The sequence below is a fragment of the Catharus ustulatus genome, chromosome 6 (genome assembly GCF_009819885.2).
Source record: "Catharus ustulatus isolate bCatUst1 chromosome 6, bCatUst1.pri.v2, whole genome shotgun sequence".
Taxonomy (NCBI): domain Eukaryota; kingdom Metazoa; phylum Chordata; class Aves; order Passeriformes; family Turdidae; genus Catharus; species Catharus ustulatus.
In genome coordinates, this window is record NC_046226.1 from 7001306 (window position 1) to 7028914 (window position 27609).

At 44.9% G+C, this 27609-nt stretch overlaps 1 protein-coding gene across 1 annotated transcript in view; it reads left to right on the top strand.

The window, feature by feature from the left end:
• The window catches only part of RHOJ (ras homolog family member J), a 57086-nt gene extending 33145 nt beyond the window's left edge, over positions 1–23941 (top strand). Inside the window, exons 2-5 of the mRNA XM_033063030.1 lie at positions 12032–12090; positions 18510–18674; positions 19770–19865; positions 21150–23941. Of these exons, the coding sequence (XP_032918921.1) occupies positions 12032–12090; positions 18510–18674; positions 19770–19865; positions 21150–21296 (467 nt within the window). The 3' untranslated portion in view covers positions 21297–23941. The remainder of the gene's footprint in view (positions 1–12031; positions 12091–18509; positions 18675–19769; positions 19866–21149) is intronic.
• The last annotated feature ends 3668 nt before the right edge of the window (positions 23942–27609 follow it).

The window sequence follows — 27609 nt, forward strand, 5'->3', positions numbered from 1 at the left end:
CTCCCAACCAAAAGTAACTCCTCTGAGCTCAGCAGAGCTGCCTCTGATGTTCACAAGGCAGCAGAGAAGGTGAATTAAACCTAATAAATCTTTTTGAGAGTAAATACACTCCAAATGAAGTTACAGCTAAGAGGCAGTACAAGAAATTCGTGGAAACGCCACTGAATTAGAACATTTGACTCAGAAATTGTATTCAAGCATGGAATGATTAACAGAACAGTTAAATTATTTAATCCTAACATGAGAGTTAGAAGTTTAAAGAGCTTTGGTTAGAGCAGAAACCCATCACTAATTCCTGTCACTTGGAAAAGCTACACATTGCAGAATTCATTTTCATTGTACATGTGGATGAAAGGTTAAAATTATAGAATTTTCATGAGAACAAACTTCCTGCAAATAAAAAAAAAAAAAAAAAGGGTAAATAAATGGGTCTGCTGAAAAAACTCAACCGTTTCACTTCAAAACTTTTAAATCAAGGTGAGGGTTGTGCTTATCCATGCCAGCAGCATAATGCATTTCCAACAGCCTGAAAAATCTGTGCTACACTTCGTGTTCACTCCTGGCAGCTGGAGGAGCAGATGTGGCTGAGTGTGTTTGCTGTCAGCCCAGGCTGCAGTCCTGCTTGTCCCAGTTGTCCCAGGGCTGTGGTGGCTCCCTGCACCCCAGGGCTGTGCTCCCATCCAGGGTCACTGCCCCAGGTGCAGGAGTCACTGCCACTGTCAGGGAAACAGCTTTGCTTAAACTGGCTCAGGTCTTCCCAACAGAGGGAACAGTTCAGATCAGGGTCAGTTAGTTCACACCATTTCACCTCATTTCTCCCAGTGGAAATGTCTGAACTCCTCTGCTCAAAGTGAGAGCTTCTCATGGAAACTTCGGATTCTGCAGAAATCACATTTTATAGCTGAAAATTCCTCTCCAGCCCTACAGAGGAATTTGGATTTATTTTTTCTGTTCAGCTCAATGAGGCACTTCAGCACCTCCTCTGTGCACCCTGGGCTGCAGCCAACCTGCAGCCTCCTGCTCTCCCAACAGGAGCCTGCAAGACCCAGCTCTGTGCTGAAAGAGCCACCAAATCACCCTAGAAACTACCCTCCTGAGATCATGGGAGATCACACTGCTCCATGGGAGTGCAGCCATGCTGAAATAAAGGATAAGGGTATCCAGAGCTCAGGTTTGCTCCCACCTCTCCCTTTCACAGGCACATAAAAACACACTGAGGGTTAAGACCATTTCATCCATCTCCATCTGCTGCTTTTCAACATTACAATCACTTCATTGTCTGCAGTGGCTGCTACACTGGACAGGAAAGTGGAAAGATCCTCAGCAGGGCACAGAGAAAGCATTAGCAGCATTTAAAACCTTTGTGGTAGCCAAGAGAAAAAATAATAATTCCCAGCTCCAGCTTTTCTTATCAGAAAGTTTAAATATTTCCAAGACTTTTGTTTGCAGTGTTTAACATTTCTGCTTCTCAAATCATACAGGCTTAGAGCTGCTGCCCAAATGTTTGGCTAATCTCTGCAAGCTGCAGGGCAAATAGCAGCTGAGTTTTGGTCCTGCTTGGAAGGACAATGGGCCTTATTCTTTTTGTGGGAAATGCAAAGCTGAGTTTCTGTCCTGGTCCTGGTTCTCCTAAGGTTCCTCCTTAGGTGTTTTGTTTTCAAGCGTCTCAAGCAACACTTCATGGGGAAAAGTGCATGGGAAAAACCAGCATTAAGGTCAGACTTAAACAAGATGCAGACAAAGTGTCAGAGAGGCTGGTGTTAGGAATTTAATCTTCCCCCTGCCCAAAACAGGACTGATGGTAAAATATCAGCTGCAGAAGCACTGGAGTTTGGGCTGAGCTGTCACCCTGACCTCAGCACCACACTGGAGCCTGCTGGATTCAGTTCAGTGTGCCAAACGTGCCCCTGCCCCATCAGTTCACAGCTCAGAGGATCAGATGCTATTTTAAGTCCCACTGCCCAGAGCCATCAGATGCTATTTTAAGTTCTGCTGCCCTAACTCTGGAATGATGCCCGAGGCATCTCTGAGCTGAGCCAGGGAGTGGCTGTGACTGCAGAGGTCTCACTCCAGTGTTGATGTGCCCAAATCCAGCACCCAGAACACCTCAGCCTGGCTCTAGATACTTCTTGGCTTTAGGCACCACAGCCAGCTCAGGACAGGCCTGCCCAGCTCACCTGGCACGAGGGTGAGGAAGAGGAGTGCCAGGCTCTCTGCACAGACAGCAGCCAAGCTGTGGCTGCTTCCTGGTTTGTATTCCTATATTCTATTATAAATCATATTTCCCCTAATATCAGATTCTTATAAAAAACACACTCTTGCTCCCATCTTGTATATCAGGCAGATTTTTTATTCCTTTTTAGTTTTGGTATCTGTACTTTTTGTTGAAGATGCTGGTAAGCAGAAAAGCTGTTTTTTCCCCCTGAAACGCACCTGGGGGAGGTAGGATGTGCCACAGTGCTCTGCCAGAATTGGGAGGGCCTTTCTGCCAGTGTAAGTCACTGGGACAGAGTCACTCCATCACTGGAAGGTCCAGCCCACAGTGGGGACATCCCCCCACTGCAGAGCTGACTTTCTGCCTCCAGCAGCAGTACCTGCTCCCACTGTCACCTAACCCAGACCAAAGCAGGTTTTAGAAGGACACCTAGAGCAGAGCCAGCATTGTTAGGCAGCACTGCCTCTCCAGGCTGCTCCCCTCTCCTTTCCAGGGAAAAACATCCCCCAGTTCTGGCCTTTGAACAGGGCAAGAAGTGTAGGGATGAGCTGCCTTGATTCCCCCCAGGCACACACCCTGTGTATTGCCTGGATACATTTCAGTGCAATTTGTTTCATTTTACCACTCCCATTTATTCTGATGCTGTTTACCAGGTCTCATGTTCCCTTGATAATCAGATGCCTGACATAACTTTGGGGATATTCTTTTTGCCAGCACTCAGCTGAGTTAGGGGAATGATTTTTGCCTAACGTAGAAAGGAGACAGGAAAACTCTCTTTATTCCTATATTTTTCTCCCTTTATTCCTACTTTTTGTCCTTGGTGGAAAATTCCCACTGCTTTCTCTGCTTACCATGACCTCAGCATCACTGATAGGAGACTCCAAATACATCCTTCAGTGTTAGGTTTCAAGATTTTATTAAAGAATCCTGACAGACTTTATCTGTATTAAAAGAAACTGAAAATGTTGTAGTAATCTGGTTTTTTATAGGTCAGGTCAGCATAACTAGTTAAGATACTAATAAAGATACTTCAATTATTAGTTACATTTTAATAATCTCAGAAGTCTACTGTGTTTGCTATTGACTTGAGTTAAAAATCCAGCTCCAAAAAATAGGTTTTTCTAAATATTGTGCTAGAGTGATGGAAACTTCAAAAATATTTAGTAGAGCTAAAAATATTTTTAAATCTACGTGTTGCCTTTTTTTTGTCTTTTGTAATAGGTTTACACTACGGTCGCAGCCAAAATTTTGTTCTTTCATTTATCTCAATGCTACAGACAATCACATGGTCTCAGAAAAGGCCTCAGAAAAATCCATCAGGGTTAAGATAATATCCAGAATTCCTCATTGTTTAGGAACAATCACATTTCTTTAGGAACATGATCAGGTTCTATCTAGTTATATTGCCCCATGCTATAGCTGTTACTCTGTCTTGCCTTCGGTTGGATTTAATTCTGTAACTTTCAGTAAAGAGCAAAAAGACTTTCAATTAGATTGCCATTGAAATTCACACATCAGAGCCTATTTGCCTGCAAATTTACTCCATTTATTATCAATTTACTACAGTTATTATTAGTTTCTGACTCGGGAGAGGACAGCTGATGGTGCACAGGGAGCTGAAACGCTCAGGAAGCTCCTCCCAGGCTGCAGCAGTGCTCAGCCCTCTATTTAAGACTGAGCAGAATAACAAAACCCTCCCTTGGACACAATGCCAATTGCTCCTCAATTCCCCAAGCACTGTAATCATGTTTGCCTTTTCCACCAGCATGGCTTTGCACAGCCTTGAGGTCCCAAGAGCTCCCTCCACAGTGTTTTACTGGAGAAACTGGGCATGGTCTCCTTGCAAACAGAGACCCCAAGGTTCCTGCTATCAGTGGAGCTGAATTTGTTCAAGGATTGATTAGCACAGAAATAATTCATGGGGATACAGGGGAAATCCTCCAGTGCTGAATTTACAAACAATGAGGTCGATGATGCTGATAAATCAACTTCATTCATGCTGCCTATAAATAAGTAATGTCCCAGACTGGGAAGAAGCTGGCTCATGATGTAGTGTTGTGCTTGCTCTGAAAGCTTTGGGAATTTCCATTCTCTTTTATCCATTTCTGGACCAAATTCTTTCTGTTTCATTTTCCTAATCAACCTCCACTGCTTTTGTGTTCCATGTCTGTATGCTGGCCAGTGCTGAAGTCTGACTTCTCAATGTGTTTTGAAAGATTTAGAACATTTCATTTGAGCTACTTGATTAAAAATGATAGGTGGACTGGTACACCTCCTCTGTTTGCTGTCTCTGAGTGGCAAACACCCAGCTGTGGAGAGCTGCACCGTTTTTTCTCTCAGGTTCCAAAAAGACCACACAGCACAGGTTTGGAATCCTCCTCTAGGACAGCACAGTCCACATGAATCTGTTGCTGTTGCAGAGTGGGACAATAGAACTGTCATTTGGTGCCAGCCTCCTTCCCCAGTGAGGCTGCAGCACGAGTCAGGATTGGGCATTTTCCCACTAATTCCACTGGAATCTTCAAACCTGTATGGACAGGGAAGAGGGGAGGTGGAGCCCCTTGCTGTATAAGAGCCCAGGGTGAAGAGCAGTCCCTAGAGGCAGTGGAGAGATGTCTGGAAGAGAACACTGAGAAGTTTAAATATGGTTTCTCTGACCTGAAACATTCTGCTGAAAAAGCTTGTCACTGCATAGACAACCCCTGACTCCCAAAGCCTTTAATGCTGACTTCCAAAAATCCTTCACTGTTGTCTTCCATGCTCTGGGGGCATTGCAGGAGTGTGGATCTTCCCCTCCCCTTTTGTGAGATGCCTTCAGTTTGAGTTACAGTCTCCAGATTTTCCACTCAGGGAAAAAAAGAGAGTAAAAAAAGAATGTAATAAAAAAGCTTGCAGATGCAAAAGTCAAGAATGACTGGACTTTCGCCTTAAGAAAGGAATAAAGCTCTGCAAGATTCACTAAATAATGAGGATAATCAACCAATGAGAACTTTAGATGAGCCATTGGGGGATGACAGGTAGGAATAGGAAAGTCATGTTACCTCTGGCTAGATCATTAATGAAACCATTGCTAGACCACACTGTCTGGTCACAGCAACTGCTCAACAGAAAATTCGGAAAACAGCTGCAAGGATGATTCAAGAAAAAGAAAATATGCCTTGTAGGAAGGCACTAGATAAGCTATTTAGAGCAGAATAAATGATGCTATGAATCCTATCTGGCTTTAGAATCACTAAATGTCTGTGGCCTTAAGACAAAGCAGCAAATTCCTCACCACCTCATTAGACCAAGAGCTACATGGGGTGAAATCAGCTGAATCCCAGCCCTGGAGGCCTCTCTGTGCTCCCACCACAGGGAGCAGACTGGAAATGTTTTTCAGATATTGTAAATATCAGATGGGCAGAAGTATTTGCTCAGCAGAACATAGATCTCATCCATTGATGAGGTGACAGGAAATGGTGAGGTTTACTCTGAGCCCTTCTTTTGGAGAACACTGGCTCTCAGAGGTCTGTGTGTGATTGGTGGTACATGATTACAGGAGCAATTAAAAGCATTTAGAAAAAAATTTTATATAAAGTGGGGTATTTAGGCCAATTACAGGGTAAAATAGCATGCTTTTGATTTTCTTTTCAGAAGAATGTAGCTAAGCTGCAGGGTAAGTTTGGGTAGAACATTGATTTGGCAGTAATCAAATCTTGTTTGTCATGAAGGAGGGAGTGGGAAAACATTCCTTGAGCATCAAGTCACTGGAATTCCTGGAGATGACCCTTATGCATGGAAGTGAAGAAAGGCCCAGGCTTGAGGCACAGACCCTGGGTGAGCCAAGGCTCCTGTAACACCAGCTCTTACCTGCCCTGGGTGTGTTGGCCATGAAATATTGCAGGATTGCCTTCCAGCCAAAGCAAAGGGAGTGTTTCCAAGGGCAACACTGCAAGAGAACCTTCTGCTAGTGTGGCAACCACAGAGCTCAGCTGTCCTTAAGGTCTTTCTAACTCTTTTTTTTTTTTTTTTAACCATCTTCCTTTGGAGACTGCTGGATTGCAGAGTCCCCAGGGCTTTGATTTGCAGTTTCCAGAGCATTCCCAGCTTCAGTTGCAGCAGTGCAACATCTTCTGCAGGGTGCTCCACAGCAACAGAAATTAAGTTTCCCAGACAGTGACACAAACAAAATCAAACTGTGTGTGACACCTAATCCCATTTTATTTTCTGCACCTGGATTAGCCAAAGATATTCTGAAGAAAAATATTACCCAAAACAGGATTCAGAAATGCACGTGAGGCACTTAGAAGGTGCTACAAAAATGCACTGCCCACATTCACTTTGTTTTCTGATGGGATATTCAAAGCTCCTATTCCTTAAAGCATGGGATGTGTAGTTCCAGTTCAGTTACTTAGATGCCTGACCATTATGGGAACAAAACTGAATCAGAGATCTAAATATCTTTGATCTTAAATGTCTTTGAGGTGTTTTTGAGTTTCAGTGCATAGTTGGGACAGGGATCTTCAAAGTCCAGCCACAGAGACCCTTATTTAGGAACTATGGAGTACCAAAACAAGACAATTTACAAACCAGATTCAAACTCCTACCAGAACCCTCCTGTCCTGTCCTGTCCTCCAGAGAGCAGAAGATGTCTGTAGAGTGGAGGGGAATTTCCAGTTCATTACCAGAGATTTCACAAATCTCCATTCAGGAAGGAAGGAAAAATGTTGCCCAGTGAGCAAACATACAGTCAGTATCCCCAGGGACATGCTGGAGAGCAGACCACATTCACTGTATCAGTAACTTCACATCACAGAAATTACCCTGAAAAGTGCCTTAGAAGGAACTTGCTGACCAAGATCTGTCCTTTTGCCCATATTCTGATTTTATCTTTTTTTCCCTGTAGAAAAAGAAATAGACTTGGGTATTTCTAGTGCCAGCAGCTCAACCAGAGCTGCAGTTCTTACACTGGTGACCATCCCTGGGAGTGTTCAAGGTCAGGCTGGATGGGGCATTGAGCAGCCTGGTGTAGTGCAGATATCCCTGCCCATGGCAGGGGGCTGGGAACTGGAATGCCTTTAAGGTCCCTTCCATCCCATCATTTTATCATTTCATGATTAGTCTGTGTTAAGTAACCAGGTACACATAAACATTGTGAATTGTCAAATGCACAGATTAATACTCACAGCTTGCTGGCTAGGGCAGAAGATGGCCCTTGTGAAAGTTTGAGGCTTGAAGCAGACTAATTTGCCCAAAACCATGAGAAAATCTTTCCACCCAGGCAGGTGCCACCATCCCTGCTTGCTCACAGGCTCCTGGCTTCTTCCTCTGAAGCAGCTGGACCTTAATTTGTTGGCAGGAAGGTGCTAGAATAAATGGATGACTTTTCCCATCTGATGTCACATTAGACACTGCCTGGCTGCTGTGTGTATTCTGCCTGGTAGTTTCACAGTCTTTGGGTTCTGCAAGCATTTCTTCACTGGCACAGAAAAATTCCCCTGATGTGTAAATCCACTCTGCCGTGCCACAGCTTAGCGTGGCTGAGACATTACATCCTAGCTTGGTGTCATACCACAGATTTATGGGCTGCTTTGCTCCATTAATCAAACTTAAGATGTTCTGAGAGTTCAGCAGACAATTTATGTCCCATTTCTGTCAGAGCAGGCTGTGAACATTGCTGCTGTCTGGCTGAAGGGCTCTTCCACAGGTGCAGCTCAGTCCCAAAAAGTTACTGAACAAAGTACAATGGGAGAAGAATTTGGCAAAGATTGGCCATGGCAGGTGGACTTGGGGCAATCTGGGCATTAATGAAAATTGTCACATTGTCCCCAGAAACACAAACTGAGCACAGATTTAAAAACAGAGCTCCCAGCTCAGACCATTTCATGGCCCACACACCAGCTCCAATAATATATCCAACAATATCCATCTACACCTGGCCAAGCTCCGTGTTGAGGTCCCTTAGCAGAACCCCAGACACACAGACCTGCCACAAAGCCTTGGAAGTGACCCAAAATAATTATTCAAACTCTAGTAAGCAATATCCAGCTAATTTACGACCTAGCAAACATCTTTAAAGCAGTGTTTTACACATTCTTCACTTTGTTAAAACCACCTAGTGAAGCAAGGGGAACATCTGGCCTGCTGCATCATCTGGTGCAACCCAGACTGGAGAGAAATGAGGGCCAGGATTGTGCAAATATTCATCCTCATTTTACTGCAGTCCATGCTGCACTCAGTGTTAAAGGCCGTGTTGTTTCAGTGCTTAATCAATATATCAATATAGTCAGTAAATGACAAGGAGAGTTCATGTTTGTCTTGTTACCCCAAGACTGCTCGTAAATTTGAGTTCACAATCCTGTAAAGGAGCCTGCATTACCCCAGTAGCTGGGAAGGAATTTTATATTGGCTTCCCATAGGCCTGTCCACTGAGAGAGCAGGAAAAGATAACAGGGTGAGTAAGAGTAAACTGGAATAAAGCCAAAAGTAAGGCTTTAAAAAAATCCAATCCAGCAGGGCAATCTCAGCTCATAAACATGACCCACCAAGTGGATACCCTGAACAGACTGACAGAGGCAGACTGATAAACCCATGGTGTAAAAACACCATAAAGTTTTCACAGGAAAAAGCCATTTATTTTCACATCTGTTTTGCCTGCTTGAAAGTGTGGTGGAAATTTTAGCACCAATACATTAATCTGGACATCACTGCTTCAAGAGCCAGGGATCATTTGCCAGTGTGAGCCATTTGGTCCCCACTGCATTCGGAGCCAGAAATCCAAATACAATACTCGAGGTTTAGCCAACAAGGCAGTTCTGCTGGGGTGGTAGCTGAAAATTCAGAGGTGATGTGGGCAGGAAGAATATCCTCTGATGATGAGACAGGTTAGAACAATGGACAAAAAAAGAAAATATAAAGCTTGATGGGCAAAAAAAAAAAAAAAAAAGCAGGGGAGGGGGGAAAAAGAGGGGGAGAAAGTAAGAAGAAGAGAAAGAAAGAGAGAAAAATTAAAGATATAGGACGGTGCCATGCAGAAATTCACAGCAGGACCCATAAGGGACAAGATGCTAGAAGGAGAATTAAAATGTGATAGGCAAGCTGGGTAGACTCAGGATGTATTTTTCCAAGACCCCTTGCAATTCTTATCCCTTGTGTGGGGGAAGAGTAATGGTAGGACAACACCAATCTCTTTATTCCCCCTCAGCATTTCCCAGTGCTGACCAAGAGCCAAACTGAGCAGCACAAACCATCAATCACTGCTCAGTGTGTGGCTGCACAGACCTGCTGCAAAACATCCACAGTGACTTCATGGACCACAAAGCACAGATAAGAGTCTAGGAGTTACATCTTTCTGGCAAAGTGTGGCCCACTTGAGGCAGACTGATGCTCTGTCCAAACAGCTTATCTCCAAACCATATCAATTACTGGGACACAGCAGCAATTTGTATCTGCACCAGGGCTTTTTGTCAGTGCAGCTCTCAGTCAGATGCCACCAACAAAGAGATGGGCCAGCAAAGCTTTACAGCAGAGTAAATTTAAGTTTTTTAAGCACTGGAGATGTGAGCTGGTCTTTGCAAGCAGGAGCCAACCCAGTTTGCCTGTGCTCAGGGTGAGGCAGCAGAGGCAGGGCTGGATAACCCTGTCAGCACTGATGTGTGGCACATGTCTCTTCATATTCCTCAGAAACATCAGCACCTGCACCTCCATGTGCCTCACAGCTGGCCTAAGAGCATCCTGCTCTGCAGGAGCTCTGCAGGCTCCATGCAAATTCCACCAAGGACTGACAGTGCAACTGCTGTCCTAGAAACCACCTAAACACCACCTCAGCCAGCTGTGCATTGCAGCTGGAAAGCTGCCTTCAGCTGAAGGGCACATCTTCCCACAGCTGGGCCTTGAGCAGAGTAAAATCTGCAGAGCAGGTCTGGCTCCTGCATTTCTTGGCACAAGAGAGGATTGGAGGCTTGCCAAGGTTGAAACTGGGGAAAAAGCACATTTCCCACTGCCTTTGGTGAGCTGTGCTGACCACCTGTAAGCCCAGTGCTTCTGAGAAGGCAGCTAAGAAAAGCAGGAGTGGTGCCAGTAACTTACACAGTTCTGCCTCTGCTGGGACATTCTGGGATTCCCTACACCTCAACAAGTTGAAAACCACGGTGTCAGGGAGGATTATTTCAAATTATTTTAATCAAATCAGGTTGAAGGAAGAGGATGGGGTATCTGGGCTGTCTCCTGTCTGTGTTGGTGCCCATCTCCCCACTCTTGTCCTTCTTCCCCAAGCTCTTCCAGCCTTGGGCATCCATGCCCAGTGTCCATCAGTTCCCCTGGGAGCTGTGCAGTGCAGAGCTACCTCTGAGATGAGGAGAGGGAGCTCCCTCCCCTTCCCCACCTCCTGTTCCAGCCCCAGCAGAGGGTGAGTGCAGCCCATCCTGCTCTCATCAGCAAGTCTGGTCCTCACGGAGCCCTTGTACCTCCAGGATGTCAGGTTTGCTCTGTTTATGTGCTGGCAGCACTGCTGTGTCTCTTTGCAAGCAAATAAAGCTGCTGAATAGTCAGCCTGTCCAGTCACACTGGCAGAGACTTTTCAGTCCAAGACATTTCAAACAGGACATTGTTCCCCAGTGCACAAGCTATTAAATTCCATAAATTTGTGGCTGCTTTTCTACTATAAATTTTATCACAAAAAAAAAAATCAACAAGATACTCCATGATGCTTTCAAGTCCTTTTTTTTTTCCTTGCTCTATTACTCATTTACTCATTCCCAGCCCTCTTCATTAATTGCAAGTTGTGATCACCTGATGGGCACCAGTCTGAGCCTCTTTCCCCATTCCTGACAAAGCTTTATGCTCATTCCTATGTTCAGCCACTTGTCCTGATGTTTAAAAAAAAATTAATAGTCCATATGCAGCAACAATATGATTATTTTAGGCAACCTTCCTGAAAAATGTTTGAAGGCTTCCTGTTGACTAATGGGTGGAACTGGACTGCCCTCCTTTCTTTCCAGCTGAGTAGTAATGATTTAAGCAGATTAACTGGTTAACTAAATGTCATTAAGCCAGATCATGTCCTTTACACAAAATAACACTGGTTACAGGAATCAGCTAATAATGGGGTTCATGCAAAGGCAATGAGAAAACATTTTTGCCAATGTCAAAGCTTGTCAATGGGCTCAAAATGAAGTTCAGTGTGATTTCTGCTAAAGGATTAAATATGCTGGATGTGATCAACAAACTAAGCCATGCTTTCCTTAATTTCCTTCATTTGCAACAGAATGTGGTCAACATCCCTGAAAATATTCAAGCTCCCCTTCCTTCCTGTCCTTCAAATCATGCACCACATAGCCCCAGGTACAAAACTCTGCCACTTCACCTGTGAGAGCACAGGGCAGGACAGTTCCAGTGAGACCCACCAAACACCAGCCACTGCTGAATGCTTCATCATTTCACAGCCTGGAAGAAATAAAATAATAAAAAAGAAATAAAATTATAAAAAACCCCTCCAATGATGCATGACCAACCCACCCCTCTGCCCATGGTGGGGAGGCAGGAATCTTGTGTTTTCAAGTCCAGGATGTTCAGTTGGTGGCTGCAGAGACAGGCAAATGTCCCCCTGTCCCTGGGACCCTGGTGGCAGCAGTGTGTGCAGCTCAGCACCCTGGGCTCTCTGTACAGAAATAACATCTTGGCATAAAGGGTTTGCTTTTGCTGTTTGGGTTGAATAGATGTGCTTGGTTCAGGATGCCTGATGCAGTTCACATGCTAATTGGCATTTTGGGATTAAAACACATCAAAATGAGGTCACTGGCTTGTGCATAAACAACATTTCTTGTTTCTCTCTTCCAGTAACCGTGACTGTGGGAGGACAACAACACTTGCTGGGGCTTTATGACACTGCAGGGCAGGTAAAGGACTGCAAAACTTTCATCATTTTCCTTTCCCATGGTTTGTTGTTTGTAATGTTTGTGGAGTTTGTTGGGGGGTGTTCCACAAATAATAACCATCAGTTTTGAGCTGTAATGGTTGAATTACTGACCTTCTCCCTTTTGTTTTCATTCTGTTTCAGCAGTAAAATACATACAAATGCACTCACCCCTTAGACTATGTTTGGTCTAATCAAAAAGTCAAAGCCTGATGGGGCTGTGCAATCTCCATACATCCACCTCCTGCAAATACAATGTTTTGTGTAGTCAGTGTTTTCTTACCTTTACCACATGGTGGCATTGAAGATACAGGGAATAATTCCCATTTTCAAGATCAGAAAACTGGTATAATTCAGCACCAGTCTATCAGTCATCAGCTGTTGACTTTTTAAGTGTTAACCCAGCCAAATTTGCATCCATCCCAACATCCCAACATTCTTGTCCCAGGTGTCCCTTACAAGAAAGTTACCCCATGCTCACTTACATTTAGAATGCTTCTGCTGTTTCCACTGTCCACACCCTGATATGGTGAGATTGCACTCAAAGCTTGCAGAATAATTTCACCCCCTGGAGAGGAGGAGAAATTATTTCTCACTGCTTTGCTCTGCCAGCAGAAGGGCAGAAGAAAGTACAAGAGGGACAAATTTTTGTGGTGAGATTTCCCTCTCCTGACTCCAAGTGCCAGTGAGTGACAAAATAAAGAAAGGGACGTAGTCTGCACAGAAACCTTGCAAAAAATCATCTGCTGAGAGTGGAGGGAGCAGGTTCCAGGTTCCTCACAGGCTGGGAATGTTGTAACCCACATCCAGCAGCTCCTCCAGTCAGAGCTGACACTGAAGCCAGCAGGAGGAAAAGCAGATTTGGGAACTTGCTTCACTGTCTCTGGGTTCCAGCAGCCCTGGATGCAGAGCTTTGCTTTCACCAGGAGCTCTTCTTGGCTGCACCACTTTTGGCCATGACTGACTGCTATGAAAGGCACAAAGAGTGCAGAAGGAGACCCTCCTGTCTGCAAAAGGCTACTTCTTGCAGAATATACTTTGCAGCAGAGAGATCAAAAAACCCACACCAGAACAGACTGTCACTTCCAGAAAAACCTGCACTCAGCAGAGCTGGGGCTTTGATGCTTTGCGTTTCACTTTCTTTAATTTTATCCTTATCATGTTTCTGTAGGCAGCACCAGTTGTAGCTGGTTTGGTGGCCCTTGCAGACCACACATCTTTCCTCTCCACATGGTGCAGATGACCCAAAAGCCAATCCCAAAATACAACCCAAGTCCTTGCCCCATGTCCAAAGCCTGTTCAATCTTTTTTTCTGTGCTCACAAACTCAGAGCTCCGAGCCTGTGTCAGGATCCATCAGCCCTGCAAGCCTTTACAAAGCCAGACTGGAGTTATATTCAGTTCCCAGGCAGTTTTCACCCCATGCCTTAATATTCCTACTTGTTTTGTAGGGCTGACAGTTCCACCTGCCACCCATTTCTGCAGCAACACCTCCTCTCATTTGTCCTCCTGAGCCAGAAGGAGCACTCAGCTGTCTCTTTGACAAGCCTCACCCCTCCATCCATTCCTCCACATCATTTTGCCATCTCCTGCTTCAAACTAGACAGTTCTCCACCTGCCTCCAAACCCTTTCTCTAGCTCACCAAGCTCATGTCCCTTCCAGACTCCTCTGGTGGGGCCATCTAGCCAGAGCTCAGAGCCTGAATCAGCCCTTGATGACCAGATTGTGCCCATGGAGGCAGGAGGGATGATGCTTCCCACATGCTCCAGTTATAACAACAGATATCTGGGTTGTTTCCTCCCTCCTTCTCCTTGTGCTGTGTGGCTTTCCAAAGGCATGGGTGTGAAGTCATCGTCAGAAATAGCCCTTGACACTGCGATGCTATAAAACATATGCTAATGAAATAACAATTGGAAAATGTACTCCTGCTGCAGGACCCTCTGTCAGTGTGAAGGGAGAGCTGGCACAGACCCCAGACGAGGTATCTGGCTTTCTGTATCCCTGGCACAAACAGTCCTAGGAGGAAAAAACTCTGGTCTTTTTGCCAGGCTGGACTCAGGTGCAAAATGCTTTAGCAGAGTGTGCAAGAGATCAGCACAGCAACAACATCAAAACAGAACAAAAAAAACCAAACAAACAAAAGCCAGTTTTGCTGCATTTTGAGGCCCAAACGCTGCTGAGCTGATGGCCAAGATGGAGAGAAGGGAGCAGCACCAGCTGATCTTGGCAAATAACACAGCAGGGCCAGGTCTGGCACTGACATTTCCAGGCCAAAGCAGTGGCCAGGAAATCTTAACAGGGAAGCCTCAAGCTCCCTAAATAGCAGGCAGCCCAATGCAAGCACAAGCTGGGAAACTAAATAATTAAAGTTAAATTATTGATCAGCCACAGCCCAGGTCCACAAGGACTCATGTTCCTTCCCAAACATGACTGTCACTCACTGCAGATCCTCTGGATATGCCCCATACCCATGCAAATCTCCAGTCCCTTCTTTCTATTATTTATTTGCTTGACTTCAACCATCCCTGAATGAGAAGTGACCCTGCAGGGCTGTCTTTTCTAAAGATCCATTGCAAGGTTTTATAGCCTTCTCCTGGAGAGCAGGTGCAGGGAAGAGGTCCTTGTCTGGTGTGATCTGAAGGATCCTGCACATGCACAGGAGCCCAGATCGACTCTTATCCATGATATTTGTGTTTTAACCTGTCTGTGAAAAATCCCATGTGCCCTGGTGGGAGGTGAGACCTCTGCTGTGAGATGCATGGCTGTCCCTGCTTACAACTATAATGTGCTAATAGCTCAAATCAGGAATGCTCTTCCTGAAAAAGGATTTTCTAGGGGTTCAGAAGGAACAAGGAAAATCAAATTAAATGCATGTCACAGCCAGGCAGAGCTCTCATGGCTTTAATCTGTAGTTTCAATGGTACAGTGAGTCCCAGCCCCTCTAAATATGCATGTCTGGCATATTGGAGCTGGCTGTATTTAGCCAATTTCTTCCCAAAACGCCTCGATGAGGATTCCTTGAGGCTTGCTGCCACCACGTGGCTGCTTCAGGAGCCTGACCTGCAGCAGCTGAACCAAAAACACAAACAGGATCTTTGCCAAGCACCCAGTACCAACCCGTGGTGGCTGTGCCACAATCAGTCTCAGGTTTGGTGTTCTGGGTTAAATAATGTCCCATAGTCAGGCCAGGCTTTCCTAACCCACAGCATCCACATAAAATTCTCTCTACAATGCAATTTCTCCTCTGACCCATCACCTTGGCATCCACTTTGTCTCTATTAACTTCTGCTGGGAGCTGACTGACATCTCCAGAGCCTTGGATAAATCTGCTGTCACTGACTTTGCTCCTTCCTGAACTGCATCAGTACTGTACCCACAAACACCTCTGAGGAGTTTTTCCTTCTTCCTTTAATGCAGAGAATCCATTTTCTTGGGAGGTGATATATCCAAACACCTCCTCTGTAAATCCTTCTTCAGACCCACTCTTTCTATGCCACTGGAAAGACATAATTATGTCAGTTGAAAAATACTCTGGTTTTACCCCAAATGCTGTGGCTGTGAGAGCTGGAGGTGGTAAATGAGAATTTACTCTTCCTGTCAGAGTGGGCTTGGAACAATAACATCCAGTTAGACAAAACAAAACATTTTGTTTGTGTTTTAGGATGCTTGTTTAAAGTTAAATTTGGGCTCCTGCTTCCTTTCAGAATAAATAATTAAAGTTTTGGAGATTTTTTTAGAAAGAGCTGGTGCAAACAGTTTTTGAGTAATTCATTTGTATGTTTTGGAAACTGGTGTTGACACAGAAGTAGTCTGTGTCAATTTATTACTGTACAGTCAGGGGAAAAGAGACTCCAGAAAGGTGATTTACCAGTCTCTATTCACAATTAAGTCCACCCATTTGTTGACACAATCAAAGCAAGGCAGAAGTAAAACATCTAAAACATCATCTGTTCTGACACAGGTACAGTCCTGCATCACTTTCTCCTGCAGGACAGGCAGCAGCTTCCATTGCTCCTGCCCTTAATGGGTTTTCCCTGCCTAAAATAAATGTTCTCAAGTCTGAGAAACAGCACCCAGGTGTCCTTTTTTCCCCTTTTACTAGCCTTATTTCCTTTTATTAACTAGTCTGTATCTGCAGAGCAAATACATACCAGCTGAATTTTCACACAGTTCTAACCAAAGGTGACCAGACTGCAGAGATCTGAGACTTGTCCAAAATGCAAAAACTATAAACTGCAGATCTACATTGCAGTCAGGCTTGACAGCAGCATGTATTATTGCTTCCCACACTCCAACTTTGTGCTCCTTTCCCCTTTTTTAGTTCTGGACCCCCTAAAAAAGCCTTTGGAACAGATGGACCCCCTCTGAAAAGCATCTGTTTCGTTGCTCTGAAGTTTTCTAGCAGGTTTCATTGAACAGTACCCACCAGACAGCTACAAATGCTCCCACAGTCAGAAAGAGCCAGGCTATCCCTTTCACATGGCTTGCAAAACCTCTGCTTGCTCTCAGCTTCTCGAGCCTGAAAACAGACCTAAATTCTTCCTTGAAACTCAGCTACCAAAGCCAGCTCATGACATCTCACAGCTGTGATTCAAGGGTTTGAAAATTCGCCCTCTTCACCACTAGCCCATGGAGAAAACATCTCTCCTTCCACCCCCCATGCCTGTGGAAACACTGAATCCCCCACAGTGAGTGCCCAGGTCCTGCAGGCTGGGTTTGATCTGCTTTCTGCTTTCAGGAGGTGTCTCTGCTGACTGGCACAGCGCTGTGCACCATGCTCAGCACCACCTTCTGCACCAACACCTCCACACTGAACACAAACAAATTTATTCACACAATCACAGGATGACTGAGGGGGAAGAAACCTTCAAAATTATCTAATTCCACAGACACACACACACTCCCCACCAGGGATAGGGACACCTTTCACTAGACCAGGCTGCTCACAGCCCCATCCAACGTGGCTTTGAACACTTGCAGAGATGGGGCATCTTTCAGCTCTTTTTTGTGATAAACCAGCACCCTTCTCCTCTTGAAACACTAATCTTAAAGAAATTAGGATTTTAGTTAAAAGTTAGAAGAAACTGGGCTTGAGATAGTTACCTGAAACTTCTATAATTGATTGCCTGTCAATTTATGTTTGCTCAGCTGTGCTTGCAATGGGAAAGGATGAAACTAGTAGTTAGGTCCAAAGAACACAAACAATTGCAACCAGAAACTCATTCTTTGCAAAACTGGAGTTGCCCCAAAAGCCATTTGTACTGTCATTGATAGAAAAGGTCAGAGCGAGGAAGACTCGCCTTACTTCCTCATCTTATGACCCCCCCCACAAAAACGACCCCAGACTTAATTCAAGAAGCCAACCACGCTGCTTAATAGATATTCAAGCTAATTGCCATAGGAAGCAGGGGATGGGAGGGGCTGGTATCATGAATACGTATTTGTTTGAACCTTTTGTCAATAAATAGACTCTGTGACCACCTGTAATTTTGCAGTGTGTATCAGGGGGCTACCCCACGCTGCTGCCCAGCGCTGAATAAACATACCCTTTGTAACTGTTGTGGGTTGGCGAGGTTTAGAAATTTTTTCCATTATTATGTTAAGCTAGCCGGGATGGCTCTCCTATTAGCCGTTAAGAGCTGGAGATAAAGGACTGCTGAAGCAATGATGGCCCATTAGGGAAAGGTGGAGTCCTGCTTTTGTGTTCCGCAAGTAAGAGGACACTGGGGGTAGGAGAACTACACAGCTCGCCGGCCGAACTCGAGGAGAGAGGTTCCGTTTCTCCTGTTGGGATCAGGCTTCTTGGATTTGGACTGCTAAAGCTTGCTGTTTCCTCTGAACAACTGGGAACTGGGACGCTCACGGTGAGCAGAGCTCCTTCCTCACCCTTTTCTTCCACCTGGGGTGGTGAAGCTACCTCGCCCCCTCCCCTGCCCCTGCAGCAGTCGCGACTAAGAAGCCGCCCGCCCTGGTCCATCGGAGAGCCATCGGTGACTGAAAAAGGGACTGGGACTGAATTCCGTTCTGTTCTGTCACTGTTTTTTTTTCTTTCGTATAGCTGATGCTGTTTTTGTTTGTCTTATAAATATTTCAGTAAAGAACTGTTATTCCCAACCTATACCTTTTTTGTGCCTGCGAGTTCCTGAATTCCCTTTTCCTGGTAATACTGTCCCTTTAAACCGGGACAGTAACTTTAAATTGTTAGAGAGTCTTTTGTCCATCACAGTTGAGTATGGTGTTAGACCAATACTCACATTTTGGTAAATCACTGTGAGGGGTGGTTCCCCTCTCCCCAGCAGCCACCTGGAGCTCAGAAGTGTGAATTACTCTGGCCAGTGTTGACCCCCCCTCAAACCCAACTTGCATCATCCCCTCCTGTGACACTCTGCTCTCCCCTGGCAGGAGGACTACAACCAGCTGAGACCCCTGTCCTACCCCAACACAGATGTGTTCCTCATCTGCTTCTCCGTGGTGAATCCTGCCTCCTACCACAACGTGCAGGAGGAGTGGGTGCCCGAGCTGAAGGTCTGCATGCCCAACGTGCCTTATGTCCTCATAGGAACACAGGTAAAGCTTCTCCTGAGCACCTGGGAAGGTTTTCTATCTAACCCATGGGAAATTCAGTCAGATCTTCCCATTAGATGAAAACTTAGGGACTGGGAATGGAAGCCGACATGCAGGTGTCCAGACTGGCAAAGCTCATCCCATCTTTTTATTCAAATATTAATGTGGCAACGAGTCATTAATACCTATAGGAATAAAGGATTTTGTACATGTCTCTAATGAGGGGAAAAAAAATCAAAGTTTGTGGCTAGAAGCTGAAGATAAATTTCAAACTAAGTTTTAAGAATGGGAGTAATTAGCCAAATGACATGGGAAGGAAGTGGCGTCCCCTCATCCTTTTACATCAACATTACAACTGGTGACTCACCATCCTGGCTGTGTTACATACATGCTTGTCAGACTGAATGATCAAACCCCTTTATTTTGACCCTAAAATCTATTAATCTGTCAATCAAATAAATAAATATGGATTTGTAACCAAGATAGAGAGGATAGAGACTGTGAGGGTAGGGATTCAACCACCTGGAAAATGTCAGAGCACTGGACAGTAACCTAAGTCAAATTAGAGAAACAGATCAAATTCTGGTCAAAACCAAAATCTTAATGCCACAAGAAAGGCAAATAATTCAAACACTGGCTTTGTTTTCTACACTGGAATAATCTAAAACATTTAAAAATGAAAGTAGTATCCTTTGGATCACACAGTCCGAAAATGGACAGGTTTGAAATGCCAGAATACTTCACTTTGATGTTTTACATGGAAACAAAGGATTTTGTTTCAACTCAGACTGAGCTGTGTCTGTCAGGGTGGGTTTGGGTGATGCTGTGCAGGGTTGCAGCAGCTTCCCTACCAGTGGGGTTCCTTCCTTTACCACACCCCCTGAGCTGAGTCCCAGCAACCTGCAAAGGAGAACTAATTCATGGTAATTTAAAAAAAAAAAAAAAAAAAAAAAAAAAAAAAAAAAAAAAAGTAAGCAAATGTGCAATTCATTTCTGAAGTATCACCTGAGTTGAGGAGTGAAACAGATGCCCTGATGTGGGTTTGTAAAACCATGAATATCACGAATTACAGCAGAGATTTTGTGTATTTCCCACTAGATTGACCTCCGGGATGATCCCAAAACTTTGGCGCGGCTGCTTTACATGAAGGAGAAACCACTCACCTATGAGCACGGAGTGAAGCTGGCAAAGGAGGTAACAGCTTCTCCTGATGGCTCCTGAAGCTGCCTGATCACAGCTTCCCACTGGGCTTCTTTCATTCAAGGCTCCTCCAAGGTCCACTGGTCCCAGAACAGAGATTAAAGCCTCTATGCAAACAGGCTGGACCAGGCACACATTGTGACCCTGAGTTTGAATTTCTGCTGCAACATCAGCTCAAACATAGAATATCCTCAGTGGGAAGGGAACCAAAAGGGTCAATGAGTTCCAGCTCCTGGTCATGAACAAGGCAACCCCAAAAATCACACCATGTGTCAGAGAGAACTGTCCAAACACTTCTGATCTCTGGCAGGTGCTGTGACCAAGCTGTAAGAAAAGCACTGAGGAACACCAGGAAGCAGGTGGTAAATGGGCATCAAAACAGATTTTCCTGCCTGTTTTATCTAAGTCAGGTGCTTCTTGCTCAGGGTTCTGCCAGGAGATGCATTTGGCAAACCCCTCTCTGCAGTCAAACCACCTCCTGTCAAACTCCTCCCTATCCCTTACAAAAGCACAGACAGCTGGATTCCCACATCCATTGCACTTCAGGCAGCACAGAAGGTGCTCCCAAAGTTTCTGGAAAGGCAGGGGGTTAGAAGCACTCCCCAAGCCCTGGGATGCAGGATTCTGGATCCTGGCCTTGTCCCCTTATATGCTGCAGGTGCTATTATTGTCCCTGACCCTCAGAATCAGAGCATCCATGAGCAGAACAAGCTGAATAAGCCACAAGGTTGCTGAATGAGCTGAGACTGCTTTCCCAGGGCTCTGTGGGTGTTTGTGTCGTGCCAGCATACCCAGGAAACTCCTGTCTCAAAATGCTGCTTCCTATTCCCAGGTACCAGCTGGAAGCCCTCCCCAGGTAGCAGCTCCCTGGGAGTGGAGGAGGCAGGGCAGTGACATTTCAGGGGAGAAGAGCCAAGTGTGTGAAGGACTCAGCTACTGCCCAGCATTTCCCTGCAGCCTTCCCAGCTGCACAGACAGGAGGCCAATTTCCTGGTCCAGCACTCAAACATGGGTGCAGCCCCTCTCTCTGGAGGGAATTCCTGCAGCCCAGTCCCCCCATGTGGTGAGATACTCATGGTGATGCTGATACTCGTGGTGATGCTGATTCCTGCTCTCCTGCTCAGGATGACCCCATGAGCTTGTCCCTTCCTCCCACAGGCAGCCAGATACAAAACAGAGAAATAGTCTGACCCCTTTCTAAATGTGGAAAGATGCTGGAACAGCATCACTGTCTCTTCCAAGAGTGGATACTCACTCATTTTCCCTCTTCTCTTTCAGATTGGAGCCCAGTGCTATCTGGAGTGCTCAGCACTCACACAGAAGGGCCTTAAGACTGTCTTTGACGAGGCAATCATGACCATTTTCCACCCCAAGAAGAAGAAGAAGCGCTGTGCAAAGTGCCACAGATGCTGCACCCTCGTGTGACGTCCCCTGGGAATTGGAGCCAGCTGAGTTCAGTGACACCAAGCAGGTTGGAAAGGCAAAGAAGGTCACACGAAACTGAAAAGGGGAACACGAGCAGAAAAGGGTCCTTCCTACCCAAATACAGGAGCTCTCCGTTCTGTGAAACCTCCAAGCTGTATCACCCTTGGCCAACTCCTGTCTCTGTGCTTTCCTAACCCTCCAGAGCTGCTTTGCAGCCTGTTCCCACTGCTGCAGACTGCACCAACAGAAACCAGGATGCCTGCTTGGCTCCCCACCTTAGGAATAAGGTGAGGGTGGCTTGTGACAAAACAAAGAGCTAAAGATGGCAAAAGAAACAGGAGAAACTTCTTTTGTGGCCTTAAGTAAGAATCGTTTAAAATTAGGAATTTGCAGTCCTTAGGAATTGAATCTGAATTGACTGAAAGCTCATGGAGATCTGTAGAAATCTAATATGTAAGATATACACTATAGGTAGGATGTACTTAAAATTTGCTTTTCTTTTATAAGACTTGCTAGTTCAGGAGATATTTCAGTTTGTTCAAGCCACATGGAAACAAAGGTGGAGTGATTCCAGTTTGGTTTTACCTAATGGTGAAACTGCACAGCATCAGAATGTTGCTGTACCCAAGCTATCAAAATGGATCAACATTTACCTCCAGACTTCAGGAATGTTCTTACAACTAAAAAAAAAAAATGCAAATAACTGTACATTTACAGAGGAACATTCAGGCTGAGCCATGTTTCTGTAAGCTGAGAAAGGAAGTACAGAGTTGTAGCATTAATGTACTGAAACAAAGAAATTCTGCCACCAAAGAATATTGCCCTAGACATGAAATAGCAGCGTGAAACAATCCCTCTTCCAACTGAGAACAAGAACGAGACACATTGCCATGGCAACTGAGAATTTACCTTATAGATCAGCTGGATTTCTACATCTCACCCAACAGCCAAGAATAGAAAAAAAAAATATATAGCCAAAGGTCATACTGACTTTAAGTGCTTTGAGGTGATCCAATTGCCTTAAAATTATCCTTTTCTTATGAAGCATTCCTGTAAAAAACCTCATCAAAGTGGAGTTGTGAACTTGTTGGCTTATTGTAGCCTCCCTCCTCCCATTCATTTCTTCTCTCCCTGCTCCCATTTCCCATCTTCACTTCATTGCTGTTCCAGCTGCAGCCTGGCTGCTGTCCTCAGGAGTGGACTTGTCCAGGTGATGGGCTGCAGCCAACAGCATGGAGGGGGAAATCCAGCCCACAGGGAAGGGAAGCTCCTGTGGTGTCCCCTTGCTGCTGGGGAATTTGTGCCTTTTCACTGAAGCCTCTCTGGGGATCCTGCAGCTTTGCACATCACAGCAGCACAGACTCTCCCAGGTGAGCTCCAAGGGGCTCTTGTCACCTGCAGCTGCCTCTGGCAGTGTCACAAGAGTGCCTTGTCATGGATTTCATTCCCCAAGCAGGAAACCACAGCAGCAGCACACACAGACTGGAGGATGTAACTCCTTTCAAAAACCAGCGTGTCCAGAAGTGCCAGGAGGGAGCAGGTGACAGCAGAGCATCCTCCAGCCCTGGGGCACAGCCCCTGCTCCCCTCTGCCCCCCTCCCAGCAGCCCTGTCCTCTTGGGAAGCACAGTGTCCTGCCTGAGAACACCCCTGCCACCAGGCAAAGCAGGGAGCTGCAGTCCTGGAGCTGCCCAGAGAGATGGGTGCCTGCACAGCACCAAGGACCAAGCTTGGTGCAGGGCCCAGTTCTGCATCAGGACCAGGCTGGTGGAGCTGAGCTCCTCCTTCAGCACAAATTCATCTTCATACAGTTCTAGAATGGTTTGGGTTGGAAGGGGCCTCAAAGATCATCTAATTCCAAGCCCCAGTTTACCATGGACAGCTACAGAAACCAGCTCTGACACCCCAAAACATTTCTGAGTAGAAATCAACAGTTCCCTCTCAAAAGCCACCAGACTCAAGACAAATGCTTTGGGGTTTTTTTACCCAGTGCCTTCCACTCACCATCATTTTCCCCTTGCACACAAACATGGATGAAAACACAGCTGTGCCATACCTGAGACAGACAAGTTCTCCTCATTGCTGGTGATATTTTGTGCACGTTTTCTGTTTGGTTTTATTATGTCCCAGGCATTTATTCAGATGGCCTGGCTGCTAAAGCCCAGCTCAGTGAGGTGCAGGGGTCCATGCCATGCCAGAGTTTGTGTCCATCCCCAGGCAGAGCAGTGAGTGTGCACCTCAGCAGGACACTGCTATCAGCTGAACTGTGATGTGTAAAAATATACTAGAAGAATATGAAGACAACTAGGCATAGATTAAATAAATTAATATTTAGGCTTAAAACATGACTAGAGGTCCACTGAAATAACAACATTTTTAAAAAGCCTTTAACAAATTTCAGGGAAATTATATCTGCACTGTGCTGCCTTTTACATCAGTGGAAATTAATTAAGAGGAATGTTTCAGCTCATGTAGTTTGCTGGAGAGTGATGTACGAGTCTCTGGTGGAAGAAGAAAAGATCTGGTTTAGCTGAAGCACAATGCAAGTGCTCAGGTTGGAGCTGCCTGGTTTTCTTAGGGCTTCAAAAATGTGGAAATGGAGGAAATAGAAAATCCAGAGTGACAGCTGAGCTCATCCTAATGTAACAAGCACACTGGAAAAGTGAAATGGAGAGCCCTGGTATTCATCAGGGAAAGCCACAAATAATCAAATTGGTTTTTTGCATGCCACTGAGTACCAGGGGTGATTGTTAATCCTAATGAAATAGCACAGGATCAGCAGTAAAATCAAAAATCACGTGGGAAGTTGTAGCATTAATGTAACTGCAGTGGTTTGAGGGGAATTAACTCCAAAACATATGGTGATGGAGAAACTAAAATGCTGCTGTCCTAATGTGTGAAACTGCAGCATCCTGACCAAGTCCTTGCATAAAGGAAGCAGATAGAAAAATGCTAATATACATACAGAAAATGTTAAGGCTAAGCAGGGGTTTCTTTGCACTTACAAAATGGAGCATGTCAAGCTTGTGAGGCAGTAAAATTTCAAGTTTTTCAAACTAATTTTGCCCAAAATTTGAATTCTGGGAGCTGCAAGAGAGGAAGAATGGTCACAATCCACTGAGAAATGGCCTCTGCACTCCATTTATTTTAATTTTTCTTCCAGCGAAAATAAATGTATTTTGAAAAGCCATGTTTAATGCAGGTCCCATAAACATTATTCCTGTGTTAGGTTATGTACACACAGCTGCCCATGAAGTGTGGCAATTTCTCAGGGATCTGCCCTCTTACACTATTTTTTTGGGGAGGCAGGGACAGCACAGGCCAAGGGGCTTTAGAAAGGGATTGTAGGCAGATGTAAGGAGAGTCATTGACTATCTGGCAAGTCATACCTAATGCCTTTTTTAAAGGCAACAGATGGTGTGTGAACAGGCAGTAAAGCTTATTTTCAGAAAAACCACAACACCAGACATAGAGCAAATGCAGGCATAAGGCCACAGATATAAACTTGAAGTTATTTTCAAGCACCATTAGTAATAAGGAAAGAAAATCGATAGAGGACTGCCAGGTGAAGGGAGATGGGTGTACTCACTGAGAGATGAGCTGGAAATCAGATCCCAATTTCACCTTAAGAGGAGTGCTGTTAAGGAGAGCCATAAAGGTCAGAAACCATCCCTGGAACTTATTTGACAATGTCCCCTTAATGCAGCTGGTGTCAAAGCCTTTCCTGACAGACCTGCCTTTGCTAATAGTCTGCTGTCATTCCTAAAGCACTCACAACTTAGAGGAAACTTGCTGGATCCTGTACAACCCATCTCCTTTGGCCTCTTCTGGAACCTTCCCATTTCACCAAGAGTTCTTAAACTGAAGCTGCTGTTTCAGAGTTCCCAAAGTATTTTCAAGCAAACCCCTGCAAGGAGATATTAGAGGTGTTTGAGAGAGATCTCAATTCATCAGAGTTGCTGTCACATTAAAACCACCTGCAGGTGCCTCTGCCCTTCAGAGCCCTGTGAAAACACCAGGACAGTGGAACTGGGACAGCCCTGACACTTCCAGCATGACTTGAAGGAGGTCCCACAAAAATTCACAGCTTGTCCTGTGCCTCCCAGAGCTCTGAAAAGGAGGGAGAAGGCAGAAACAAGGCTCTCAACCCACTCAGGTGCATTCTTATTTGTTCAACTGGATAAACACCCTGGGTAGGCACAGAATTCACCACAAGTCCAGTATGAAAATCAAAACAATAATTTCAGCAGCTGACATGGATATTTCTCACCTTTTTTCACTCTTGAAGCACTCAAAGCATTCAAAAGAGACACAGAATTAAACACAGCACTGCATCTTAATGTGAAATAAAGTTATTCCAAATACTTTTATTAAAGGGACAGATTTTGGCCATCCTCCTCATACTGAAGAGAATCTCAGTTCACAAGGAGCTGTCTCCAAGTTGTTCATGTCTCATTCAATCCCATGGGCACTGCTCAGGTCATGAGGGAGGCTGATTGGTGATCCTTCCTTGTGGTTTAATTACCAGAAAACCTCTTCCAGCTGCTCTAGTCTTGGTGGCCTGTGTTCTTGTGAACACCTTCAGGAATGGTGACTCAATCGCTTCCCCCTGGGCAGCCTCTCTCTCCCTTTAATTCACATATGGAAGATGCCCATCTGCTTTTATACCTTGCTTAGAGCCTGTGACATTTTCCTGTGCCTTTTTTCCCCAAGTGACACAGCAAATACCTCTTGACTCGCCAAACCTCATCTGGATTAAAAACAATTTGCAGTGGCATCAATTTGTCTCAGGCCAGGATTGTCTAAAAGCACATTTGTCTTCTCCAACAAAGCAATCCATAAGCTCACCTTGGCCCAGGGACCCTTTGTTAAACAAAGAGGTAGAATGCAGGAATCTGACTGCACATGTATTTTCTTTTTCCCCGAGGAGGACCTTTAATGTTGTTTCATCCCACATTAAAAAAGGAAAATCTGGAAATAACAGAACATTTTGTTGGTTCACAACTCTATAGGACTGGGGGAGCATCTGCTGTGACAGGAGGTGAGCATGGAGTGACCTACGTCAGATAACTTCTAGACACACTGGAGCTCTGCAGAAATGGAGACAAATTTCCACTATGAATGTTTATTTTCCTCTTTGTGAATAAAGACCATCTGAGAGCAGGAAAAAGCCTCCCACTGATTTCGGTAGTGCCTTGTGATCTCAGCTGTCTTCACCTATCAAAACAAAACAGGAATAGAAATATTTTTGCATCAAAAAGTCAGGACAAAATCACCAATTAGAAGTTGTGAACGCAATAGAATCACTTCTGCTTCGGGGGAGAGCTGCAAAATCGGGACCCAGAGCCACAATTAGTCAGTTTGATCCTAAACCTTATTTTTTTCCTTTTAAAAATAAACCTTTTCATTTGAAGATGTTAATAGGACACCCATAACTAGAACAACAAAAAAAAAAATCTTCAAATTCTCTTTTTTTTTGTTTCAATTAAAACTTTCAGAAACACGAGAACAAAAAATCTTGGGCAGTTCAAGGAACCCCACTACAAAAGCAAAAACAGTCAGAAGCTCATTGTAAGAGGAAAATGAGTTCAGAAACCCAGAGCAACAAGCAAAAAATCATGTGAATGGCTGTCAGTGGTGAAAAATTTCTTTAACTTTGCGAATATGGATCCCCATCCCTTTCCAGATTGTACAGACCATAATGCAATGTTTGGCTCTTTCTGACTGTAATAGTAGTGTGGGATTTTCGAAGATGCTCTGTGTTGGCTTCATTTCAGTTCTCACAAAGGCAGTGGAAGATTCTTTATATTTCCTCCTTTTCTGACCTTTTGTTTTGGCTGACCAAGCTTTGAGCACTCATGCACTGAGCCAGGTCCAAGAATCCTTTATTCCTTCTGGCTGCTGGTTAAGGACTCCTGAAAGGAGTTGGGGCACCCAAAGACTTTGCTGAGCTCACCTTTGGAGGCTGGATCTGAAATGCCTCAGTTCAACCACTACTGAGCTGAAGATGGAAGTTACACTATATTAACAGTGTAATATTCAAGATATATGGTTATCTTTGCTTAAAGACTCATTGCTGTCACTTAATTTCATCTCATCCCATTCAGGACACCAGGTTTGACGGGGTTTTGGTGAAGATCAGTTTGAGCTCTCACTGATACCAGCTCTGGTGAAGTTTGACTTTGATTGGAGGCTAATGAATGCAGAGTAAACAGTTGTCACCAGTCTACAGCTTCCAGATCTTCCAACACAACATTTGTTTGCATTGATAACATGTAGAAAAATTTGTCTGATGTCTGTCAAAGCAGTGTGTG